This window comes from Typopeltis vanoorti, chromosome 7 (genome assembly GCF_054136105.1).
Source record: "Typopeltis vanoorti isolate ZY-2024b chromosome 7, IOZ_Tvanoo_1.0, whole genome shotgun sequence".
Classification (NCBI taxonomy): domain Eukaryota; kingdom Metazoa; phylum Arthropoda; class Arachnida; order Uropygi; family Thelyphonidae; genus Typopeltis; species Typopeltis vanoorti.
The window spans coordinates 2,433,838-2,450,112 of NC_143555.1; the positions used below are offsets into that span (position 1 = coordinate 2,433,838).

Genomic DNA, 16,275 nt, shown 5'->3' on the forward strand with positions numbered 1-16,275 from the left:
TTGCTGGTAATGGTTGCCCTTCTGTGTTTATTGAAATAAACAAAACATAAGTCCAGATTATACTCTGTTTGCCATGCTGATGATCTAAAGGTGTTTCTATCCTTGGCATCAAATACAAGCTGTATATTATTTATTTCTGTCCATTGAACAAGGGTAGTACCGCAGTCGTTGTTATCACGGTACTTCCATTCTTCATGATGGGTATTAAAATCACCAATCCATACTGTTGGATGTTGATAAGTAGGTATCACATCTATAGACCATGATGTTAAAGGAGGTTTATAGATATTGACTATTGTTATGTTGTGAATTTTCACACTCACAAGATGGGTATTGTTATCACATCTCGTTGTCAGGACAGAAGCATTTTCTATATCATCCTTCAACAAAACATTCAACAAAAGCAAACAGTTACTGACCATCACTGTAACTAGCTGTCTTCATAAGATATTGAAGAAATGTTTTTTTGTGTTTCTCACCCATGAAAGGTTATTATAAACCTGTAGCACATTTTATACCATGGATGGGCTAATGATATCCCCCCCCCCATTTTTTCAATTTTATATTTTTATGTAATTTTTATTTATTTTTACATAGTCCAGAAACCTGCTCTAGAGACTAAACAGGGAACTTTTTCAAGCCACTTGAGGCTTTCAATAAGCAGAGTGGTGGTCTCACACCAGGTGATGAAATTCATGTCCCACCTAATGCCTGGTGTCTGTGTTATTTGGAAAGCAACAATCTTTTCTCCAACATGTATTATGGCTTTTATAGACAGCTATCAATATCTGTCCTTTGGTCCATCTAGAAACATGTATACGAAATACAGACTGATGAACAAATATCAAAGAGTAATGTAATATGGGATATGCTAGACATTCAGGCAATGCTGGTTAACCTCAGGGATTTGTGCTTGGGCTGGCTGGCTGCTACTATTTAATTTCTGTGTCACTGTATAGAATATGATTTAAGGGGCAATATCCAGTTGTTTGCCAATGAGACAAAGCTGGATAGAGCAAGCAATTTAATAAAGACAATTAAGAGATCTGATCTGCAGGATGATTTTAATAAATTGTATGAGAAAACCGATAACGGGTACTAGTTGCTGTAAGGTTATGCACTTTGGGATGAAAAGATCCAGCTCTTGCTGGATGAAGGACCACTACCCTTGAGGTCTCATCAGTGGGAATCAGACCCAGAAGAGGTACAAAGACTGAATCAATGCAGAAGTCTCATATCTCCCATGGGTGTTGATCAGCAGATGCTCATGTTCATACATGATTAAAGGAAAGCAAAGGAATAGTAGTGGCCAATTCAGTGTAACACCTTCCATTGAAATGCAGCAACATCCTCTTTGAGAAGGAAAGTGACTGGAGAGAGGATGGGTCATCTATTAAGCTAGAAGTGCTCTCTGCAGGAAGTTTTCGGTGCAACATCCCAAATGTTAGAACAACATTCTAAGTTTGGGCAGATTTGAGTTATAAAATGTTAGAAGTTGAGCAGAAGAAAAATCTTATTTGGAATGAAACAGAATACCAAGCTTTTTGAAGGCTGAAGAGGATATGGGCAGGATGTATTTGTCAATGCAAGAAGAAGAATAAAAAATGATCTTGGTTGACAAGTGAATATTGTCAAGAGTGTGTATGTGTGTGAGAGAGAGAGAGAGGGAAGAATGGTTTTTCTTTCCACAGTTTAGATCACTGAGATGACCTGAGTATATATAAGAGACTCTTTCCAAGAAATTGTTTTCTATTATTATGTTTTTTGGTTTTACAAAATGATTAAACATGATTTTAGTTTTATATCTGTTTATTTTTAGGCCAACTTTTCTGCTTTAATGATATAGATCTTTTATCATTATATTAAAGTCTTCTGGAGTGTTTGCACAAATTATGATATCATCTGCATATCTTAGGTGTGTTAAGTTTTTGTTATTAATTTTTATACCAAGGTTTGTCCAGTTTATATTATTAAATATTTCTTGAAGGACCTCTTTAAAGATTTTGGGCAATAGAGAGTCCTTGTCGGACCCCTTTTTCAATTGATATTTTATTGATACATCTATATTATTATCGATGTTGAAAGTTTATTTTTCACTTGGTGAGAGTATAATAAAATTAGTTTAATCCTTTATCCAAGTGTGGGCAAACAAAGTTTGCGCCTGAAGTATCTTCAGGACTAGGGCAAGGTGATACAACACCAGGGCAACTCGTTGCAAAGGTGGAGAAAGCTACCAACACTCCTATCTCAGTATCTCCTATAATACAAAACACATCTCCTTGCGGAAATGTCTAATGTTATGTATTAAGGGAAGGGCCACTACCCAGACTAGTTTCGACCTTTATTGAGGTCTCTTCAGTGGGAGCCAGGTCCTAGTGGAGATACCAGGCAGAAGCATTAGCAGGTCATCTCTACCTATAGGAGTTGCGAAATGGTGTGCCACCCTTTTTTAATAAATTACTCTGGATTTAGAGAAAGATGTTGAAAGTTTATTTTTCACTTGGTGAGAGTATAATAAAATTAGTTTAATCCTTTATCCAAGTGTGGGCAAACAAAGTTTGCGCCTGAAGTATCTTCAGGACTAGGGCAAGATGATACAACACCAGGGCAACTCATTGCAAAGGTGGAGAAAGCTACCAACACTCCTATCTCAGTATCTCCTATAATACAAAACACATCTCCTTGCGGAAATGTCTTCAGGACTAGGGCAAGGTGATACAACACCAGGGCAACTCGTTGCCCTGGTGTTGTATCACCTTGCCCTAGTCCTGAAGATACTTCAGGTGCAAACTTTGTTTGCCCACACTTGGATAAAGGATTAAACTAATTTTATTATACTCTCACCAAGTGAAAAATAAACTTTCAACATCTTTCTCTAAATCCAGAGTAATTTATTAAAAAAGGGTGGCACACCATTTCGCAACTCCTATAGGTAGAGATGACCTGCTAATGCTTCTGCCTGGTATCTCCACTAGGGCCTGGCTCCCACTGAAGAGACCTCAATAAAGGTCGAAACTAGTCTGGGTAGTGGCCCTTCCCTTAATACATAACATTAGACATTTCCGCAAGGAGATGTGTTTTGTATTATAGGAGATACTGAGATAGGAGTGTTGGTAGCTTTCTCCACCTTTGCAACGAGTTGCCCTGGTGTTGTATCACCTTGCCCTAGTCCTGAAGATACTTCAGGCGCAAACTTTGTTTGCCCACACTTGGATAAAGGATTAAACTAATTTTATTATCTATATTATCATAATTAAATTGTCAGTAATGATCATCCTTCTTGTGTTTGTTGAGACAATTTGCCTATACATGTCCGTCATGTCCATCCACATTCCTAGGCCTATAGGAACACCTGATATTTCATTCTGTCTACTTGACACCATACCACCTCAAAAACCAACTACCACCACCCTTATATCCACATTTTAAAGCACTATTTTTATGCTTTCATCATCATCTTCATCATCAAAACTTCTCTGCAAGAAGTTTTCAGTGCACCATCCCAAATGTTAGAACAACATTCTAAGGCAGATTTGAGTTATAAAATGTTAGAAGTTGAGCAGAAGAGAAATCTTATTTGGAAAATGAAACAGAATACCAAGCTTTTTGAAGGATGAAGAGGATATGGGCAGGATATATTTGTCAGCGCAAGAAGACGAAATCCAAACACGATATTTGTATACGTGTTTGGAAAGAGTCTCTTCATATACATACTCAGGTCATCTCAATGATCTAAACTGTGGAAAGAAAAACCATTCTTCCCTCTCTTTCTCTCTCTCTCACACACATACACACTTTTTTAATAGACCCTAATCCTGAACAACAGCTCTACACAAACAAAATCACCGACATAGCCAAAGCAGTTCAAGGAGCACATGGAAACATCAAGACTCTTCAAAGGGCAAGACAACAACAACATCAGCAGCATACCCCCCCTCCCTTGCATTTCCTGTCCTTACTAGAAATGTCATATCCATCCATCTGTCCCTCTCATGATATCCATTTTCATTCAATCTTGTTTCATTTACATGAACAATTTGCAGGCAAGTGAATGCATGAATTGCAATAATACACTAATTCATTGACCTTAGTTATCTTGCCATATTAGTAAACATTATTGTTGTTTGACACTGCATTTAGTAAGCTAAATATGTTATTTATGTCACTGATGATATTTATGAAATATTCTCAAAACTATTGCTTTGTGCAATATAATTTATTAACCTTTTGCAGGTAATTATATCCATGATATTAGTAATTGGTTTTGTTTCTTCCCTTAGGAGTTGTTGTGGTGACAATAATAGATGTAAATGACTTCCCTCCTGTATTTGCACGTCCATGGACTCCACAACATCCAGAATTAACTATTAGTGTTATGGAAGAACAGCCTGTTGGTAGTGTGGTTTCTACATTAATTGCAACTGATCCAGATTCCAATATTGCTGCCTATGAAATTGATCCCCAAAATGATTACTTTCAAATAGACAAATCATCAGGTGATTCATTCTGTATTTAATAATAAATGCAATGGAATCTAATATTGACCAGTGGCGGCTCGTGGCTTGAAATTGTGGGGTGCTGCGACTTTTGAAATATACATACACACTGTAAGTGCAGTGTATACGTGTTTGGATAAAATATCAAAATTATGGTAAAAATTTAAAAAAAAATTAAACATGAAAAAATATTGTTTATTATCGATAAAATTATACAGTTTGGTATAATTCAAAATTACTTAAAAATAAAATCCATTATCATAACCCCAATAATGTTCAAAAATAAAAACTATAACAAATGTTATGCCTTTAATTGTAATGTCCAAATATTTAAAGACGGAGTAAACACGATAAGCACTATGAACACTACTACTACTGGCGCAAACTGCATATAAACAACAGTGGAACTGCATGACAGACAGTGCCACATTACGCTAATAGCTCACATCTCACTATGACGTGCATATGCTTGTGCTCGTAGCAATATGACACTGTGGTAAACACAGTGCTGCTAGCATCCTTCACCCTCCTAAGTGCTACAAGATGGATTTTTATTATTTTTTTTACAAAATAAGAGAATTGTATAAGATTATTGATGATAAAATTAAATATTACAAGCAAATGTAAATAAATTAATAAATATATTTATATATTGAGAATTGGAGGTGCTGCAGTTCTGCAGTGCCTATGCACGAGCCGCCCCTGATATTGACCCTGTTTAGAGAAACCAGGATATAGTATTACTTGAAGAAAATAGCCAAAAACTAAAACGTCTTAATGTTTCAAAAGGTAAATCTTGTTTGCCAGTTACTGGCTATGAAATAACAGTAAATATGTATATTGCTATTTTTTTTGTTAATAATTTTGAATGAGGAAGCCTTTTTTGGCTATTTTCTTCAATCCTTTTATGACTTGTGCATCATAGTTTTTTTTTTTTTTATTTCATTTTATGAAAATACATATTTCATACATGACCTAATATGGTATTCTTGTTTTTGTCTGGTCTCTGATGAGAATGAAAACACTAACATATTGAAACTAAACTATAAGGATAATCAGTAACAGTAATTATATAATAATGGGGTTCACTTTTATTTGAATGTGAAAATAAACTACTACATGTTTTACTCTCTACTATATGACAGGAATCTGGCAGCTTTCTCTGTGTATTACGAGAATGAGTAAGGAATTGTACCTCCTCTAACCAAGCTGTTTAATTTGAATCTCAGTGCTGGGAAGGTGCCAGAAGAGTAGAAAGATAGCAAAATACTTCCACTGCATAAATGAGACACGAAGACACCAGTAATGATTTATAGGTAAATCATTATCTCAGGAGTGGTAGTTAAGGTATTGGAGTTAGTAAAAGAATTCAGGACTGGGTGGACAGTAACAGGATACTTAATAGAGGGTAATATGATTTTGTGAAGAATAGAACTTGTCTTAGTAATTTGCTTACTTTTTATAATAAAGTAATTATTATTATTACCACCCCAAGACATCACGGAGTCAAAGACTCATCTGGGAGGTCCTTTTATCACACACACACAGCTCATCATACTGTGTTTTAAACACATTCAAACTCTTTGCAGACACCACATTCTCAGACAAGGCATTCACAACTCTGCACGAAAAAAACCTGCCTCTCACTCCCCTACTCACACCCTCTTTATACAGTTTCCAGGGATGACCTCTGGTTCTCCCCTGATCTCCCACTATTCTCTGTAAAACTTCTCCAACATTGATCCCATTGGCCCCTTACCAACTTGTAGGTCTCATCATATCTTCCCTCTTCCTCCTGTCCACCAGACTCTGCAAATTACATCTTCTCAATCTTTCCTCATACTCGACATTCCAGAGGTTAGAAACTACTTAAGTCAGTCTCCTTTGGACCCTTTCCAACATCTCTTCATCCTTCTGAAAACCAGGTGACCAAATCTGGGCACAATAGTCCATGTGTGTGGCCTAATCAAAGCCTTATAAAATGGAACAAGAATCTCCCTACTTCTACACATCAGTGTCCTCCGCATCATTCCCAGAAGGTTTTGTGTTGTCTTCACAATTTTGGAAATGTGTCCCCTAAATTTTAGATCCTTATCCACTATCACCCCCAGATCTCTTATTTCCTCTACCTCCAACAATATATCCACCAAGCATAAATTCTGCATCCCATCTTTGTTTTCCAAATTTTAAAACCTTACATTTTGCAACATTGAACTCACATCCCCATTTCCGTGCCTAATCACTCAATCTATTCGAGTCTTCCTGTAAGGCCACAACATCTTCACTACACTTCATGGTTCTTCCCAACTTTGCATCATCTGCAAACAACTGAATATCTCCATCCAAATCTTCACCTATATCATTAATATAAAAGTTAAACAGTAATGGACTTAAAACAGACCCCTGAGGCACTCCACTAGTGACTTTCCTTTTCCTGGATATCGTTCCCCCATACACAACTTGTTGATACCTATCAGATAGCCAGTCTCCAATCCAATGCACCAATCTAATATCCAACCCCCATCTACTCTAGTTTGACTGTCAACCTATCATGAGGTACTCTATCAAAAGCCTTTGCAAAATCCAAGTATATTACTGTGTATCCTTTTCCTCTGTCCAAGGAAGCAGTCACTTTATTGCAATAACTAAGTAGATTACTAAAACATGACCTCCCTTTAGCAAATCCATGCTGTCCATCAAAGATAATACCATTGTTATCAACCCAACTCTGGATCCTAGTTCTCACAAGCTTCTCCCACAACTTAACCACAACACCTGACACACAGATAGGCCTATAGTTTGATGCTTTAGTTCGATCACCTCCTTCATGAAGTGGCACAATCTTGCCCTCCTTCCACTCCTTAGGAACTTGACTGAGTGCACGACTCATATTAAAAAAATATGTCAAGGCAGGTGTCAAGTCCCTGGCACATTCTTTCAGAATACGTAGTGATATAAGTCCCACAGCCTTATTAACATCTAGTTTACTCAACTCCCCTACAATACACCTCTTGCTCACCTACAGTTAATCTCTCCTCCCCATCATCAACTGCTCTCAATCCCTCCATGAAGTCACATTCACAGGATTGAAAGATCTGTATGAACTGTTCATTAAGTATCTCCACCACACATTCTGCATCAGCTATCTTTATACCATTTTCTCCAATCAATGTCATCCTTCCATAATTATTCTTTCTTTTGCTGGCTACATATAAAGAACTCCTTAGGATTCTTTTTGTCTTCATTAGCCAACTGCTGTTCATACCTCTCTTTAGCTACCCTCACCAACCAAGTCACCCTCCTTTCTTGGAATTGGTTATTTCCACTTCTCTTATGCTGCCTCCACAATGCCATTTTTCTCTGTATCTCATGCTTAATCTCTTTATTCATCCATCTCACACCCATCCACCTTATTTAACCTTCTCACCCTTGGAATACATTTAGACATTGTATCTACTAAATAGTTTTTGAAAATCCCCCAAGCTGCATTGAGCTCTTTTCCAGCCAACTGCTCATTCCATGCTACACCCACAAGCTGTCTCCTGAGCTCTTCATAATCACCTCCCTTGTAGTTCCACATATGCAGGGCTCAGCACATGGTCCTCTGCTGTTTCATTTATATATCAGTGATATAGGAAATGATCTGAAAAATTAACAAAAATCCTAAGAAAATATTGCCTCACAACTAGTTGCAAACCACATAAGAAATTGGCATCTTTTATTTGCTCCACCAAAAACCAGTTACTTCCCCTAGACCTACCTAGAGTAAATTGGGTCCCTTGCAGTTACAAATTGTCTTACTATGGCCAAATAGGCAGGACACCCAATATCAGGATATCTGAATACAAGTACTACATCCGGTTCCACCAATACTGCCACTCAGGACTTGCTGATCATGTATTGGACACCCACCATAGAATATGCTGGAAGAAGGCCACTTTATTATACCATTACAAGTACGAAAGATTATTCCTTGAATCAGCCACAGCTCTGAAAAACTTCCCAAACCTCAACAAATTTGGGTGCATGAGACTGCCCCAAATTTGGGAAAGTTACATTCTAAGATAGTCAGCCCAATGGCCAAGACAACCCCCCATTTAGCCCCATAGAGGGCACTTTTAGGACTCTTGGACTGACTTCCGTTGCCTTTCATCAGCCTCATTTGCTTAGTGTGAGTGCCTGCATGCATGTCATTGTTTGTTGATCCTTGAAGATGACAATGTAACATTGCTGAAATGTAGTTAGTTATTAATTAAAGTTTTTATAATTAATTATTATTATTATTACACCCTCCATGGAGTCGGCAGACTGATAGTGGGAGGTTCATTCAATTGACAACATATTTATCATATAGAATCATAAAACCCTTAACATTCCTTGCATTAACAACACATTCTGGTAATGTGTTCCTTTCATTGACAATTCTTCAAGTAAAAAATATACTCCTCACAACCCTCTTCACCACACTTTTACATAACTACCAGGGATGACTATTTCTCACAAAAAGAAAAGTTTGTACTGTATTACTCTGCCAACACAGTAAATATTACTTTCATAGCAATTCATTTATAGGATTTATTATTTAAAACAGGTGTCATCACTATCAAGCATCCAGTTGATTATGAAAAAGTTCAAGAGATCAAATTTAAAGCAATAGCATATGATACAGGAATTCCACAGCTTTCTGCATCAGTCTTACTTACAGCAAATATAATTAACATCAATGATAATGATCCTGTATTTAGCCAGGTATGATAAAAATTAAATAATCTTTTTTTTCAAAAAAAAATATAAAAAAAAAATATGTATATATATATATATATATATATATAGTTTTATGAAAAAAATTGAATGACTAGAACCGAGATTTAATTAAAAAGGTTTTAATATAAACACACTACTAGTTTCGGCCTGTAACAGCCTTCTTCAGGTGACATTATAAAAGAAAAAACACTAAACATTGAGGGCTAAAAGACTATGAACAACATAGACAGTCTTTATACATAATTAGCATTAAAACGTTGTAGTTGTATTTGAAGCTGTTCTTTCATTTGTTGCATTGTTGGGAGAGTGCGTGCTTGCTGCATCACGTGAATGCCAATACATGATTACAGCTGAATGACTATCTGGGAGGTTGTAGCTTAAGTTGTTATTTAGATGAACAGGATTGAAGATGATTTCTCTCGATTCCACAATTTTTCTCTCTATTTCGTCACTGCAATGGAAGATGTTTGTAGATTTTTCCCAGCAGACTTTGTGACTTTGGTTATCATCATTAGGATTAGCCGAGAAGAGGATATGACTTGATAATGCACTTGCTCGCTGTCTCTTGTAAGTAATGTCTCTCATGTGTTCTTCCATACGCATTTCTACAGATTTGTCTGTCTGACCGAAATAAGGAATATCGCAGTCACATAATATTTTATATACGCCAGGGTATTTGAGTTGATGATGACAAGTTTTGGGTGGCTAATTAAGGAACGGATCTTTGGAAGTGGAGTGAACAAGGTTCTGATATTGTATTTTTTTAGAACTTTTGCTAATTTATGTGAAACAGTACTTATGTAAAGAATAGATATATTGCTTTTGAATCTATTTGTTTCTTCTGAGTGATGTCTGGGAGGATTAAGAAGGAATTTGTTAATGATTTTCTTGGAATATCCATTAACTTCGAAAGAAGTTTTCAGATGGTTTATTTCTGTAAGCAGTTCATTTGGATCATCAAGAAGAGAACGGGCTCTATGTCCCAAGGTGGAAATTATTCCAAGCTTATGAGGAGGGAAATGATGGGATTGACTGTGCAGATATCTGTTGGTATGTGTGGGTTTTCTATATATCGATATTTTTAGTTTACCAGCAGAAGAGCGAGTCAGTTTGACATCAAGAAAAGGCAAGGAATTATCCGTTTCAAGCTCAGCAGTAAACTTAATACTTTGATGTCGGCTATTGAGATGTTCGAGGAAAACCATAAGGGATTCATGTCCATGGCTCCAAACAATGAAGACATCATCCACATAACGTTTCCAAACTTTAGGTGTTAAAATAAAGGAAGAGATAGCCTTGGTTTCAAAATCTTCTAAGTAAATATTTGCAAGAACAGGAGATAAAGGATTACCCATAGCCAATCCATGATTTTGTTTGTATATATTATCTTGAAATTTGAAGTAACCGGAGCTGATGCAATGTGTAAGCAAGGCTAACATTTTTTTGGATAACTTGTCCTTGAGTAATGTTAGGACTTCATCTGTTGGGACATTAGTGAACAAAGAAGTTATGTCCAAGCTAGCCATGATGTCATTTTCATCAACTGTAATATCCTTGATGTATGTAACAAATTCTGTAGTGTTCTTGATAAAGGAAGGTGATTTCCCTGAAAAACTTTTGAGGTATTTGGCAAGGTATTTTGAAAGATTGTATGTAGGAGAATCGATACCTTCTACAATTGGGCGTAAATGCAACAGTCATCCTGAACTCTGAAGATTACAAGAATAAAATGATCGAATTATTACATAATGATACCTACTCAATACTTGAGAGAGATCCAACTCGTGAACTTCAAAATCGTACAAACAACTTATTAAAAACAACAACTGAATTATCCCGAAACGTCCGTTTATCTCTACGCTCTCTCCATCCGTTAATTCCTCGCATATATGGTGTTCCTAAAATCCATAAAGAGAACACCCCATTACGCCCAATTGTAGAAGGTATCGATTCTCCTACATACAATCTTTCAAAATACCTTGCCAAATACCTCAAAAGTTTTTCAGGGAAATCACCTTCCGGTTACTTCAAATTTCAAGATAATATATACAAACAAAATCATGAATTGGCTATGGGTAATCCTTTATCTCCTGTTCTTGCAAATATTTACTTAGAAGATTTTGAAACCAAGGCTATCTCTTCCTTTATTTTAACACCTAAAGTTTGGAAACGTTATGTGGATGATGTCTTCATTGTTTGGAGCCATGGACATGAATCCCTTATGGTTTTCCTCGAACATCTCAATAGCCGACATCAAAATATTAAGTTTACTGCTGAGCTTGAAACGGATAATTCCTTGCCTTTTCTTGATGTCAAACTGACTCACTCTTCTGCTGGTAAACTAAAAATATCGATATATAGAAAACCCACACATACCAACAGATATCTGCACAGTCAATCCCATCATTTCCCTCCTCATAAGCTTGGAATAATTTCCACCTTGGGACATAGAGCCCGTTCTCTTCTTGATGATCCAAATGAACTGCTTACAGAAATAAACCATCTGAAAACTTCTTTCGAAGTTAATGGATATTCCAAGAAAATCATTAACAAATTCCTTCTTAATCCTCCCAGACATCACTCAGAAGAAACAAATAGATTCAAAAGCAATATATCTATTCCTTACATAAGTACTGTTTCACATAAATTAGCAAAAGTTCTAAAAAAATACAATATCAGAACCTTGTTCACTCCACTTCCAAAGATCCGTTCCTTAATTAGCCACCCAAAACCTTGTCATCATCAACTCAAATACCCTGGCGTATATAAAATATTATGTGACTGCGATATTCCTTATTTCGGTCAGACAGACAAATCTGTAGAAATGCGTATGGAAGAACACATGAGAGACATTACTTACAAGAGACAGCGAGCAAGTGCATTATCAAGTCATATCCTCTTCTCGGCTAATCCTAATGATGATAACCAAAGTCACAAAGTCTGCTGGGAAAAATCTACAAACATCTTCCATTGCAGTGACGAAATAGAGAGAAAAATTGTGGAATCGAGAGAAATCATCTTCAATCCTGTTCATCTAAATAACAACTTAAGCTACAACCTCCCAGATAGTCATTCAGCTGTAATCATGTATTGGCGTTCACGTGATGCAGCAAGCACGCACTCTCCCAACAATGCAACAAATGAAAGAACAGCTTCAAATACAACTACAACGTTTTAATGCTAATTATGTATAAAGACTGTCTATGTTGTTCATAGTCTTTTAGCCCTCAATGTTTAGTGTTTTTTCTTTTATAATGTCACCTGAAGAAGGCTGTTACAGGCCGAAACTAGTAGTGTGTTTATATTAAAACCTTTTTAATTAAATCTCGGTTCTAGTCATTCAATTTTTTTCATAAAACTATGTATGTTAACCGAGTCAATGATCATTCTGTCATATATATATAAAAAATGTCGTTGTGTCAAATATTATTAACTTGAACCTTGGAACAGTATTCTGATTTTATTTTTACGATGAAAAGTTGTTTCATTACAGATAAAGCATATTCTAAAAAATCACATTGTTAAGAACGTGAACATTCACTAATCATCCATCATTATTCCTGGGATATATCTGTGATTGTATAATCCAGAAAATGATATTCCAGTAGTACCTAAAAAAAATGCAATAGTACAGCACGTTAGATGACATTTGACCTTTTATAACTGATATAAAAAATTTGATTTGTTCTAAATTATAGCATTTTTTCTCAGTATAAATGGCATTAGAGAAACAGAAGAAAGAATTTTTTTGAGTTACTAATTTGTCACAGGATTCCAATCAACGTCTCTAAAGCACAACTCGCAATTTTTGTAAAACCTTGCAATGAACTAGAGTGTAACAGAAACAGTTCATGTTGTAACCCAAAAGGAACCTGATATTCTATCAAAAGTCCCTCCAGGGCAAGATTATTATTATTATTATTTGACACCTCCAGGGAGTCCAAAAACTCATCGAGGGAGGGCACCTGCTCTACAACTCTGTCTCCACCACTCAATCCATCAACTGACTGCAACTACACCAACACCATCTACCACCAACCACCACTACTATTTCCACAGACAATCACAAACATCCATGCCCACGCGGGATTCGAACCAACAGCCCTTTGGCTGGAGAGCGGATACGCTAACCACTCGGCTAACCAGGCTGGCATAAAACAGTTTGTTTGAATACCAGATCTCTGTTTTACTAATTACATAATTAGTGCCTTCTTGTTAGTGGTATTGGACTTTCATCCACCAAAACCAGAGAAGGTTGTATTCATTACAAAGTCATAAGTAGAATGGTTTCAGCAACTTTCCACCACTCTATCTATCACTTGTGCCTTAGTTGCTTGCCATCTTGTTTCTTGAGTACTGACATTGTCTGCATATTTTTCAGGTTGTAATCAACTCTTACAGGAACAGGTCTTTTGCTCCTGTGGCAGAGTACAGTCTCTTATGAAGCTATGGCCTTAAGAGAGAAGAAGACAGGAAAGATGAAGTGAGTGGTCTGTCCTGAAGGAGATGGGGGGGTTGAATAATTATACATCATATAGGAGTTTCCTATTTAATTTTACTTTTACGGGACTCTCTCCAGTTTTGGGGGAAAGTTTCCCAAAAGTGGATTCTGGCAACTCAATGGACTAGACAGTATTTTCTTTTATAATTTGTTTGGTGTTTTTCCTTACTGTTAGTGTTTTTTCCTATGTTATATAATTTTATTTTAAGTTATTTTAATTTATTTTCTTTTATATTTATTTTTTATTTTTATTTAATTATTTAATTATTTTTTTTGGTTAAGGGATAATGATAACTAGCTTTTCTTCTCTGCATCCAGAGAGTTTCTCAGGTGTTGGTTATTTGGGAATTTTGAATAATTATTTTCATTCCCATACCTCTGCATTCACATTGGTTACTAGGTGTATGTCAGAGGCTTGGGGAGAACACTTCTCTGAAAGTGATAGAGATATTGGTGTGCTTATTAGCCTGTTAACATATGCTCTGGTAGCATTATTTAAAAGTATAGTACCATAGGCTTTAAGTAAATAAAGAGCCTAAAAGGTTGATTAAACCTGAGCATGGGGGCCAGGCTAACATAAAGATCTGTTTAGGATTAAATTATAATCAATTGTAAAAGTGAGAATTTTTGGGGATAAAAAAAAAAAATAAAATAAAATAAAATAAATAAACAAATAAATAAAAAAAAGAGGGTTGTTGTGGCCATTTTGTTTACTTTCCTTGGAATTGGTCATGGGAGTTTCAGAATGATGTTGCCTTCAGATAGGTAGCATAATGCAGGTGGGGAACTCCATCTTTTTCCTGAAAAGATTTGGTCCCAGTTCTGCTAACTGTAGTATCAGGTAGTTTTTGATTGAGGCTCTTGAACTTCTTTTAATATCCTCTATTGTTTTCTTTTGTTTTGCATATGTTACAATATTCTTGATTTTCCAAATGTGATATTTAATTTCAATTAGTAGGTAGAGTAGTTGATTTTTCAAGCTTCCTTTCCCTGGTAGGTCTTGCAGGTATAGTGCTTGTTCCTTTCTGAGTGTGGGGATGTTGAAGGTGCTGCTTACATTAGCCCATATTTGTGTTGCCACTGTGCATTCATAGAACAGGTGTTCTTGGGTTTCTTGTAGGGTGCAAAAGGCACAATTTGCACTTTGAAGTATTCTCCATTTCAGGAGTTTTGTGTTTACTGGTAAGGGTAAGATGTTGTGTAACATCCTCCAGTTAAAATTGTGTCTGGATGGGTAGGTGTACTTGAAGTAGCAGTGTTTCCATTTTTCCTTTTCTTGGGGGAGTGTGTCTGTTGGAATGTTACTAATTGCCTGTAATATGTCCTCTTTTTTTAGTTCTTGAAGATGTTGTTTGTTCTTCTTTGTGGTGATGATTCTTGCTTGTCTAGATATGGTTCTGTAGTATTCTGATGAAATTTTTGCCTTTTCACCAATGTGAGTTTGGCCAGTGAACATTTTGTACTTTACTCCTAGCCAATACTGGCACATTTCATGGGAGGGGTGTGCAGTTTGCAAAATCTTAATTACCTGCATAATTTTCTCTACTGAAAGCATATCTGCTATTCTTGGGATGTTCAGACCCCCTTGTTCCTTTCTTTGGGCCAATTTGTCTTTACTAACCTTTGCCTTTTTATTGTTCCAGAAAAAGCTGTAGATAATTATTATTATTCAGGCCTCCATGGAGTCGAAAGACTCATCGAAAGACTCGTAATGTCTTTTAGTTTGTAGTTTGCTGAGTGGAAATGGAGTTGTATAGTATTTTATCAAGGGGGATCATTAACTGTTTGATGATTTGTGCTTTTCCAGTGGCAGTTAGGAGTACAGATTGCCAGGTTTCTTTTATGCAGATGATTTTCTTAATTATTTCTTCTTCGTTTTCAAGTTGGCCTAGGTGGTTGAAAGGAATTCCTAGTATGGTGATTGGTTCTGGATGTTGTGTTGCACCTGCTCCTAATACTTTTGTTTTTGATTTGTTGATCTGAGATCCTGTTATTCTGTTGTACTTTTCTGTTGTCTGGAAGAGAGTCTTAAGGGCAGTGTTGTTAGTTATGATGCAAGTGACATCATCAGCATGTAAAACACATTTTATTTCATGTTTCTTTGTTAGGGTTATAAATCCTTTAATTTCTGAGTTCTGTCTGATCATTTTTGCAAGCAACTCAATTTGTGTTACGTATAGAGCTAGTGAAACAGGGCAGCCTTGCCTTACATCTTGCATTATGTTGATGTCTTCTGAGAGGTTGTCGTTGATGCATATTTTGCTAATTATGTTCTTGTATAGGCAGTTTATCATATGTAGGAAGTGTGGGCTGGCATAAAACAGTTAATCAGAGAAGTCAGGTTAAATGTAATGTTATAATAACTGCCTCTAAGACTGTTGACAAATTAATGCAGCCATTCTTGGAGTTAGAGAAATGTTTCATAGTTGCTGACGATTTCAAAAATAGTTTAGATCTGTAGTTGCTTCTATGCAGGACATCTTTAGTTTTCCATTTAATTTTGAGTTAAGAGTA

General features: G+C 36.2%; 1 protein-coding gene across 1 annotated transcript in view; it reads left to right on the plus strand.

Annotated features, from left to right (window-relative positions):
• Cad87A (cadherin 87A) overlaps positions 1-16,275 on the plus strand; it is a 1,045,423-nt gene that overhangs the window by 636,067 nt on the left and 393,081 nt on the right. Inside the window, exons 24-25 of the mRNA XM_090395555.1 lie at positions 4,281-4,496; positions 9,088-9,245. Of these exons, the coding sequence (XP_090251681.1) occupies positions 4,281-4,496; positions 9,088-9,245 (374 nt within the window). The remainder of the gene's footprint in view (positions 1-4,280; positions 4,497-9,087; positions 9,246-16,275) is intronic.